This window comes from Chelmon rostratus, chromosome 6 (assembly GCF_017976325.1).
Source record: "Chelmon rostratus isolate fCheRos1 chromosome 6, fCheRos1.pri, whole genome shotgun sequence".
In the NCBI taxonomy this organism is placed as follows: Eukaryota; Metazoa; Chordata; class Actinopteri; order Chaetodontiformes; family Chaetodontidae; genus Chelmon; species Chelmon rostratus.
The window spans coordinates 29566812-29577854 of NC_055663.1; the positions used below are offsets into that span (position 1 = coordinate 29566812).

Consider the following 11043-nt stretch of genomic DNA (forward strand, 5'->3'; position numbering starts at 1 on the left):
CGACCATCAAACACAATATTATTACAATAATTTAAGTTTTCTCTCTTTGTTGTGTTTAATAGTTTGTTGGAGGCATCGAACTCACATTCACTAAATCACAAATGTCACTGAAGTAAAACCTATGTGGTGGTTAGAATATCTCAGCTCAATCTTTGTTTTCATTCATTCCTGATTTGTGACTTTGCTTTTGTTGAATGACACAAATCTAACATACACTGTGTCATAAATTACACCGTCCCTAAAAATATCTTCTCTAAATCAGCACCTGGCGGTCCAGATGCAGCGGTTTGGTGGGAGCTGGTTAGTGCTGACCTCCATCACCAGCTGCCTCCAATCCCACCACCCACATCCCCAGCACCCACCCAGGGCTACAGCACCAGTCAACCAGCCGGGGAGGTGAAGAGAGGTGGAAACTTCCTGCTGCTGCAGACTAACAGAGGCTGCTCATTGCAGATCAGTGCAGCAGAACCAGAGATGTTGTCTGTTTCCTTCCACACTTTCTACTTCTTAATCAAAACCTGTCAACTACATTACCCACAATGCATCCTGACTGCAGTTTGGTTTGGAGTTTCAGGTGTGCTATGCTAGTAGCAGCTAGTGCAGCCTGCAGCCTGCAGCAGAGACGAGAAGCAGCTGCAGAGGGCTGCTCATTTTCACACTCGTAGTCTTCAGCCGACGCTGACTCGAGTGACATCACATGAGGACGTTTGTCGGCCTTAAAAAACTTTTATCACACATACAGTAGAACTCCCCAAGACAGAAAATGCCACCATCGTTTCTATTTGAGCACAGACAATATTGTCTAGCATGCAGATATTTATGAAATTTGACCTTCCTGCTCCCCAGAGGATGAACCCTTTAAATTTGAATGATCTCACTTTTCTCTTTAACCACCCACAAATATGTTAGTCCCTTTGCAGCAAAGTGGAAGAACATCAGAACAGAAACAACAGAACCTTCGTGTTGTTGAACAGTTTGTCCTCTGGGGACAACGACTGTGGCTCTGGACTGGATTTTATCTAAAAATCAGTGAATCATCTGAACAGGAGTAGAGTAACGATAACACGGCGGGTTGAACAGCACACCTGGCAGTTATCAGCTTTGGTTTCATCCAAAATCAGTTTCAGCTGCATTCAGGGACAACACGAGAACTTCATATCTGCTTCCAGTCAGATGAAACTGCTGTAATTGTCCTGCACTTCACCGACCAACAGGATGAACCTTTCAAACCTTTCACACGCCCCTCCCTGCAGACCAGCCTCAACAGCTCAGGTGTGTCAGCGCGACCTGAGGCCCCGCTCTGAGGAGCAGAACCAGCCCGACCAGCAGGAGGACGGATCTGCCTCAGACCTGAGGGGAGGGACGGCCTCGGGGGGAAACATCTGCTGTTCAGGTCTGAAACTGCAGCTCAAACTGCCAGCTGACCTCTGCAGGTGTGTCCCTTCAGAACTGACACACCTGATACCTGCTGGATCTGAGATTTTTCACAGATCCACCAAAGGCTTTTGGCTTGTTGCCGTCAACAGAGTTCATTTCCAGCGTCTTTACAGTCCATCAATTAGTCATGTGTCCCTACAAAGGGAACATAAATGACCATAAATCTGTTTTTATGGGGGCTTTTGACTGCACCGCTCGACATGACAGTATTTTCTGATACGTGGCAGAACTCAGCAGTACAAAAGCTTTCCAGTGGATCCGATGAGGCAGAACTGAATAAAGTTTTCTGGACGGTTCCTGTTTCATTTCCTTCAGATGATTAACACTAAACCCCCGTGCAGATTTTGTTGTGAACGTACCGTCCAGCACGCATTGTGGGCTTGATATTGATGTTTTTTTAGATATTCTGAATAAATATGATATAAAATTCATTCATTTAAACTTCTTTTGCATCGTGTTATGAGACGTTCAGACGGGAACATTTACTGTCAGTATGAATCACAGCAGAGCCAGAGGACGGACAGTTTACCTCTGAAGTGCCCCTGTTCACAACGTGGGCCATCCAGGACACTGAATTATATTTAATTATACCAGCGAGTGATTGTGGTTGCAGTCCAGTGTTTAGTCTGAATGTTTCATACCGACTAAACACCACCTGCCTGCGGTGGGATCGTCACGTTGCTTTGTGCCTGCAGAAAGCAGAAATATCCGACTGTTTGCGAACACACCAGCCACATCGTGTTAAAGTCTGTGTTTTGGCTTGTTTTTATGCTCCGAATCCATCAGTTCTCCATGAAATCCACTTGTCATTCCAGTCTTTCACATTGCTGCAGAAAACCGACATATCTGCTCTTTTTTCTTCTTCCTTTCCTTCTGTGCAGACTCCGGAGCCCCGACACGGCGCTGTACGGCTTGACCCCCTGCTACTGTTAGCTTGTAATGTTGGTGATCGAGGAATTTAAGCTCTTTCTCCTGCTGCACTCAGCGGAGGCTGATCTGGATAAGAGGATCAGACTAATGTCTGAAATGTAAATGTAAATGTTCTGTAAATACTTGAAAGACCTTGTTGAGGCCCATCGAATCCTTTTGTGCAGGCCAACATCTGCCTAAAGCGTCCCCACATCCACCTGCTTAGACCCCCCCACCAGCCGCTGAATGGGGAAGAAGAGGAGCGAATCGGCCCTTTTACCGAAGAGGACTTTGGCCGACCCGCGTCGTCCACGCAGGCCTTTCATCGCTGGCCTTTTTCATGTCGCTTCTTCGGATTTCATATTCAGCGGCTCGAGAGACGAGGGCCATCGACCCTCCAGGTTCGAAGCGAGACCACACACTCGCAGCCGGCTGAGGAGGGGGGAAACCAGGGAGGGGAGTGGAGGACACATCAAATGGCTCTCCACCAGCTACTCTACAGGGGGCTCCGCTTGTTCTCCGCCGCAATGGGCCCCGGCGTTAGTGGCCCCCCTTTCAGAGGCACCGTGGGCCACCCGGATCTGCCCCGTCATCTATCACAGCGTCCAGAGCAGCGGTGGGCACCGAGGAGGAGGAGGAGGAGGAGGACGAAGGGGGGAGGGTGACAGTGGTGGCAGAACACCAGGCGGACACCAGCAGAGACAAGATGGTTGGCTAACCGAAAGAAAAAACCCGCCCTCGACACCCCTCGTCCCTCACCCGCCCGTGAACGAGGAGAGACAAACGAGGAGGATTAAAAAACGTTGAGGGGGAGCAGACAGTAGAGGGATGAAGGCATGAGGCTCCGAAAGGGGGAAAATGTGGGACAACAGGGTGACGGAGGATGTGCTGCAGCGCAGAGCGGCGGTGAAAGGAGGAGAGAAAACGAGAGATTAAGAGGCGAGGAGAGAGAAAGGAGCCGGACAGAAAAAATGTTCAGGAAGACTGAAGAGTGAGGAAGAAAAAAGAAAAGCGACTTCGCCCCGAGGAAACACACTGCAAAAAACATCAGCGTCTAAAATCCTCCGTCCTCACCTTCTCCTGCCGTCGACCCAAACACTCAGGGAACCAGAACTAAGATCTGGTTTTAAACGACACCAAATCCACAAAACCTCCAGAATCAGCCATGAAACACGGCGAGCCTGAGGTTTCCAGCTGGTGGGGGGGCATTTGCTTTTTCTGAATCTAAATAAATCCAAAAGAGAAAAACAAAAACTAAATAAATATTATTATTATATATAGATATATATATTATATAAATATTTGGCAATCAGGTGTTTTACTTCACCTGTTTCTGACATTAACACGCTGCAAAAAGTGTCACTTTCTGTGTTCAGTGCAGCCAGATTCTGCTGTCTGTCGAACATTTTCCAAAAAAAGGAAAGTGAAACAAAACTTTAAAGCTCGATGTGAAGCTCAAACATCTGAAAACCCTCAAAGACAGAAAGCACAGAAATACAATTAGAGAAAAAATAAAATTAGCTGCTGCAGAAGATTCAGGCCTCGTCCAAACAAGAACTTTTTTTTGTAATGTCTCTCTCTCTCTCTCTCTCTCTCTCTCTCACACACACACACACACAAACACACACACACACACACACACACACACACTTTCAACAATCGATTGATGGAACAAACTGAATCTGAGACCAGACGACTTGTTAGGACGGGTGTTTTTTTACAGTGTGTGATGGGAATGGAGGCCTGAGAACAGTGACACACAGTAAGATGGGGAGGCGTGTGTGTGTGTGGGGGGGGGTAACGAGGCTGGGGGTGTTAACGAAGACTAATGAAGGCAGGAGTGCTGCTTAACCTGCACTCCATCACTCTGTGAGGCCTCCAACCTCGAGGTGTTGGAGGAAGAATGTGTGTGTCTGTGTGTGACAGAGTGCGTGTGTGTGTGGCAGAGTGTGTACCCCCCCCATCCTAACACACTGCGCTCCCACACTCTTGCTCCAGCTTCACAGTGTGACAGCGTCCTCTCCTCCTCACCGCCGCCGCCACTGGGACAAATCGCAATGCCATCATGCGTCACGCTTAAATGCTCCCCCCCTGAAATCACCCCCACCCTCTTTTCTCTGCACCCCCCCCACCCCCTCCTCCTCAATCTGCCCCCTTACACCTCCCTTCTTTCTGTAGTTACCCCCTTTCCTACTGTTACAAAACAAATCTCCCCTCTGACAGCATAATTCACCGGGCCGGGCCAGAGGGGGGCGGCGCAGGACGAACGGGCCTCCTCAGCCGACCTCCGCCGAGGACCCGGCTGCTTGTTTCCCCACGTAACCCCGGCCCCCATTCAGCCGAGGGCCAGCGCGAAGAGAAAGAGGGGCGACTCGGGAGGACTCAAACCGGTGGCCCCTGTGTATGCCTGAGTGAATGCCGTTGAGCCTAATACCCACTAATCTGGTCATCAAATACCCCCGCCGCCCCGGCCGCCCCCGCCGCCCCGGCTGGAAATCTGCTTTTTTTAACAGCGCGGGGCATCGAGGGGCGTCTGCCCAGCCGGAGCTGCTCTGGACAGAGAAGGAGGGGTGAGATAAATAAAAAAAGGGCAGAAATGGAGAGAAGATGGTGAGAAACAGGAGAAACAAAGAATGTAAAGGGGGGACGACCAGGGAGGGGTCACCTGAGGTGGATTCACTGCGGTCAGGTCGACGCTGCGTTTGAGCGTCGCCCCTCGTGTCGGAGGACAGGACTCAGGTGTGTGTGCCGACACCTGAACCTGCTGGATCACAACCTATCCTGAATTGTGTCGCACTGAAGGTCCAAACAAGTCAACGCCATTATGATCCATTCTGCCGTTAACATCTGTTTCCTGTCCGTCCTGTACGAGGGTCCCTCCTCTGTTTCTCTGAAGCTGCTTCCAACTTCTCACGTTAAAGGTTTTTCTGAGTTCTTCCTGATCTGAATCAAGGGTCTCAGGGCAGAGGGGTACTGGTTTATATGAACGAAAAGAAGCGTTTCACCGGTTATTTCCAGTATCGGCCTCAGAACGAGTCCTGAATCAAATCCTGCAGAGGGAGGACGCTCGCTTGGATGCTTCAGGCTGCTGAAGCCTCACAGAAGCTTCGAGTCTTTTCTCACAGAACAAAACTTCATTTCATGTGGACGTCAAATCAACGCTGACGGTAACGTGGTCGACTGAAGCTGGAAATGTGCGAGCTCTACTGATTAGCTATGTTTCTATATAGATTTGATGATTGATTTGTTTTTTCTGTTGTTTTACTGCTTATTTTGTAGATTAGCCTGTTGAACTTGGTGCTAGCATTAGCGCGGCTAATGTTGCTAGCATACCCCCTCACACTGGGTAATATTAATGTTGTAATTTTAAGAGTCAGTGTTGTTGTTTTTTCTCTTTTTGTTTGATTGTGAGCTATTGATATTGTATTTATTGTGTTTTGTATGTGTTGTCTGGACCCCAGAAGACTAGCTGTCGTCTTGGCGTCAACTAATGGGGGGGGGGTCCTTTAAAATAAACAAATAAACATACTAACTCAACTAGCAATAGCGTTAGCCGGTGTGTGTGTGTGTGTGTGTGTGTGTGTGTGTGTGTGTGTGTGTGTGGGCCCTGAAGGTACCGACACAGCTTCATTTGCTTGGCATTGTTGTGTAACTTTGGTTAGCACCTATCAGCTAGCGCGCTCAGTGGGCGTGGCCCGCAATGCATCCTGGTACACGCAGGCGCTGCTGGCACGGCTCTGTGAGCAGGAGACCTCAGCTTTCTTGATCAATATAACAAACACTGAGGAATTTATTGATTCAATTGATGATATTGAGCATCATCACCGGTTGGACGCCACATAAAACAAACTGTGCATCATGTTTCGCTGTCTGTCAGCCGTCATCTGTGGTGGTGGGCATCACACCCACAGCCGCCCCCTGCATGTGTGTGACGGACAGACTGTCTGACTGTGACGGCCATCTGTCAGCAGACTCCCTGTTAGACAACAAGGGGCCCACAGACCCCGCGAGCCCCGGCGGACGCCTGGCACTGCCCATTCACAAATATCTTTTGGGAAGGCCAGATGGTGCTGAGTTCTCTCCTCATGTGTCTTTTCTTCCACCATCAACCATTCCTGCGCTGCCTCTTCAGCGAGCTGGCACCTCCTTTGTGCCCCGACGTTTCATCAAAGCTTCATTTAAAACAGCCCAGATGAAGAGGGAGGAGGCGCGAGGGAGCCCGGGGGCTTTCTGCAGGTACCGAACTGTCCAGCGTGGATCCAGGCTCACTGGCCCGGCCACAAAAGGTTTCACATCCCTTCAGCTGAAACTGGCTCCGACCAGCTTCTCCCCCTCATCTTTGTTTCACGTCTCAACCCCCGAAAAGATTCAACCAAGCAGATCAGTGTCCTCTCTGGCACGCTGCGGCTGTCCCGGGCGGCCGGGAGGGCAGACCGGGGGAAAAGGAGCTGGAAAACCTTCCAGTGTTCAGGCTTATGGTGACAAATCCTGATTCATCTCCACTGACTTCTTAAACCCTGCAGGACGCGCTGGTGGGACCGTTATTATGATACTTCCTGTGTGACTGTGAGGAATTTACCAAACCCACTGAAATTTATTAGCATTTTAGTGGAAACTGCAATAATGTCGGGCTGAGTTCAGGATCACGTGTCTAAATATAATCCACTAGACATGCAGAATATTTCCATTTTTGATATAATAACCAGCATCCTGGGTTTGAGTATTTCTCCTCAGCGCAGCATCATCAGGCGTCACTGCGGCGATGGAACAGGCTGATTCAGGATGCTGAAGCTGAGATGTTGTCACACAGTGTAGAGAAAAGAAAATGTTTTAAAGCTACTCAACTAAAGAAAGTCCAAACGAAAACCAATGAAATCCATCTGCAGACACGTCGCTGACGGAGCAGCTACGACAACAACCCAACAGCAAACAACTCAGAACGAGCTCGAACAGAAACGGAAATATGAGCATCAATAAAACCAGCAGGTGAGTACCATGTGACGTGATCGAAAGCTCCAGAACAGGCACCGACTGACTCTTTCAGGCAAAGACGCTCAAAAAGCAGCAAGATTATTAACCGCAAGTCTCCTCACTAAAATGTGCTCAAACTTCCTGATTTGTTGTTAAATTCTTACTCAGAAACCAAAATGAAGCCATGAAAGAGACGAGAGAACCAGAACAGTGACGCTGTGATTGGACGGATGAACAGTGAGCTGAAACTCGTGAAAAGCTGCAGACTCAGGTGTAGATTTAAGATTTAAGAACTTTGATTATAGCAGCTTTGAGACACGTCGTCCTTCATCAGGGTTAACAAACCCTCACATCTGCTCTTCTCTCTGGTCCAGCAGTGGAGAAATAGGTCAGACCAGACCGAGGGCAAAGCAGCTCCGAGTGTTTGCGTGTCATCGCAGGAGCTGCACCACCGATGGAAAACCAACAGGACGGTTTAGGGAAAACTTCTCAGGAACATCTTTTAGAAAGGGTCTGTCCTCTGTTCTGAAGGTACGTTGAATTTGTGATTAGATGCTTATCAAGATATTAGCGAGCGTTTTTTCCTGCCATGTTAGCACAAGTTCAGCCACGGAGCTGGTTATTGAAGCTGAAGCCAGATATTTTCAGCATGCACTGAAACGTGTCTGCAGCTATCAGAGAGTGAAAGCTGGCACCAAATGCTCGCTAACGTTCAGACTTTTCTCTGAGTATTCTTGGATCAGACACTCAGTGATTGAAATAATGATTTTTGCCAGTTTCAAAGCCAAACCCAGCGGCTCCTGAAAGCCCCGCAGACTGGCCGTAAAGCTCCATCCCTGCTGGATGTTTCTCAGGATGATGTCTTTTTTAAAGCTGCGTCCCTTCATTTTGGCCAGCAGGCAGGTTGGAACAGTCGCCACAGTCCGAAGAGGAACTGCTAAAACCTGCAAAAAGACTTTTGCAGCAGGAAAGCCTCCAAAAACACTGAAACAACAATCTGAACGCTTCAAACATCACACGTGTCCTCCTGCTCAGAGACATCAGGGACGGAGATAAAACAGACGCATTAATTATAGTTTTTGCAGTGATAGTATCTGCGTGTGAGAAGAATTACAGGATTACTGCTGCTGTTGTCGCCACATATGAAGCCTCTGACACCCTTCATAACCCCCCCACACCACCGTGTCCAAACTTCTCTCTTCATGCATGACAGCTCGCGTTTGGAGCTGATCAGTGACGACCTGCGCCCCTCAAACGTTTTAATCTGCGAGCCCGCAGACCCGCAGACCATCAGCCCTGAACACGGGTCACATCCCAGTCCCGAACACGGGTCACATCCCAGTCCCGAACACGGGTCACATCCCAGTCCCACAGGAAATCTGTTTGGTTTTTAAAAACGCGTTTCGGCCTCGTGTTTCCAAAGACGCACGACGCGTTACGCACTGCAGGTTCGATTCTGGAAGTAAAACCGAGCAAAAAGATTTCTAATTCGAACAAAAAGACACAAACAGAGACGACGCGGAGGCTGCTTCGGCTTGTTTCGGACACGGCTCACCCCCCAGCACACCTGAAGCTGCTGCGCAACCACCTTCAAGTTGGCGCAAGTTGAAAACCAAACGGTCTTCAGAAAACAGGTACTGAAGCGCTGCTGCGTCACGTGAGTAGAAAACATGAACTGTGGCTGTCTTACCTTGCTGGCAGAGGAGGATGAGGAGTGCGGCCAGCAGCCAGCAGCCTGAAGGCTCCATGTTGGGAAAAGCTCGCAGTTGCCGTAAATAAACAAATCAGTCAGCGGTTTTTGGGGAGCAGGTCCCTGTCGGCCCGCAGCCCTCACAGCTCCATGCCGCTCCGCTCCTGCCTGCCTGCCGGTCTCTTGTGGTCTCGGTGCTGTATGTGTACGGGTCCCGGTGCGCCGCTCCGCTCCGCTCCGTCCGCTCTCCTCCACACCGACTGACAGACTGAAGAGGAGCCGCCAGACTGGAGCTGTGCGCCGCCCACAGCCCGCAGCCACACCGGCCTCACTTCCTCCACACATCCACCAGCTGAGCGGCACTCAGTCTGTTCAGTTTGTATCTGCGTATTCATTCATTCACTCATTCATTCATTTATTCATTTATTCCTTTATTTTCACTGTTTGAATGAAGGCAGCAGGAGGTTTCTGTGCGCGCGACAGGAACAGAGTCACAATTCTGAAAAGTTAAGAGGGAAAGAGGGATGAAAGCAGAGAAGAAGAAAAGAGGGAAACAACAGAAGGAGGAAGAATCATAAAAAGCAAAATATGATGGAGGAAAAAGAAAAAAATGAAAAGAGATGAATGAAGAGAAGAAAGTCAACAAAGACAGAAAGAAGAAGCTCCAAACACCCCCAGCTGAACACCAGCTGAACACCCCCAGCTGAACACCACCTGCTCAACAAAGCTTCATAAGGTTCTGGTTCCTTTCAGGACCGGATCAACGTAAACTGCCCAGGGGCAAAACATGAGCCCCCACTGAGCCCCCACGGCTGGTCATCAGCTGTGTGCTCATACACTGACCGTGATCGACATTTTTCTAATAATAACGACTCAAATGAAAATGTGATGGAGTGAAAGGCGTCCGAGTTTTAGCTCGCCGTTCATCCGTCAGGACCAAACACCTCACCTGGACCACGACCTGTCACGCCTTGAATCACGTGATCGTCTGTCTGCATCCGTCTGCCGAGGGGTGGGAGGACGACCTGAAGAAGTGGCCTCTGATAATGTAGCGTGTTTAGCCACCGCGGCTGCTGACGCCTCTGAGGTTTGTCGGTGCGTCGTGATGAAGTCCGGAGGAGGTTCAGCTCCAGCGCTGGTTTCACATCTTCTGGACGATAATGGAAACCGAACCTTTACATTCAGTTCAGCTCGATTGTTGGCGCAGCTGCGAACGACACAACACAAACTCATTTCTAACTCATTCAAACAACATTTTAGCCAATGCTAAGCTACCTTTTTTACTGCTATCTGAGGCAGCTCTTTCAGGTCGTCGTCCATCCATCTGCTGAAGGGATCTTGTTTTTAAGGTGTGAAAGGTGTTCTCACGTAATTTATTTCCCTAAAAGCGGTAAGAAAATAAGACGAAGCTGCTCCCATGATGAGAAACAAGCAGGCAACAAAACAAATGAACAAAAAATACATGAAGCAACAACCGAAATGCTGCGTCAGCCACCCTCCTCATCATGGTCCTCATATTATCATCTGGAGCCTGTAAATAATACTCCAGCTGCTGTGACTCCTCCAGGCCAGCAGGGAGTCGTGAACACATCACAGGGAGAGACTGAGTGAATCGGTGGAGGGGGGGCTCTTTTTGTTTTTAAGTGTTTGTGGTGGACCGCGACCTCCTGACCTTCACCTCGCACTGAAATGGAGACCAAAACATCAGCGGTGACCCAGAAATCACAATTCACTCTGGGAATGTGGAACAAGTGTGTGAGTCTGTGTGTGTGTGTGTGTGTGTGTGTGTGTGTGTGTGTGAGAGTGTGTGTGTGTGAGTGTGTGTCTGTGTGTGTGTGTGTGTGAGTGTGTGTCTGTGTGTGTGTGTGAGTGTGTGTCTGTGTGTGTGTGTCTGTGTGTGTGTGTGTGAGTGTGTGTCTGTGTGTGTCTGTGTGTGTGTGTGTGAGTGTGTGTCTGTGTGTGTGTGTGAGTGTGTGTGTGTCTGTGTGTGTGTGTGTGTGTGTGTGAGTGTGTGTCTGTGTGTGTGTGTGTGTGTG

General features: G+C 49.2%; 1 protein-coding gene across 1 annotated transcript in view; it reads right to left on the bottom strand.

Annotated features, from left to right (window-relative positions):
• Window positions 1-9229, bottom strand: part of ptprz1a (protein tyrosine phosphatase receptor type Z1a) — a 76069-nt gene extending 66840 nt beyond the window's left edge. The window contains exon 1 of the mRNA XM_041939892.1: window positions 9008-9229. Within this exon, the coding sequence (XP_041795826.1) occupies window positions 9008-9065 (58 nt within the window). The 5' untranslated portion in view covers window positions 9066-9229. The remainder of the gene's footprint in view (window positions 1-9007) is intronic.
• Window positions 9230-11043: the final 1814 nt, after the last annotated feature.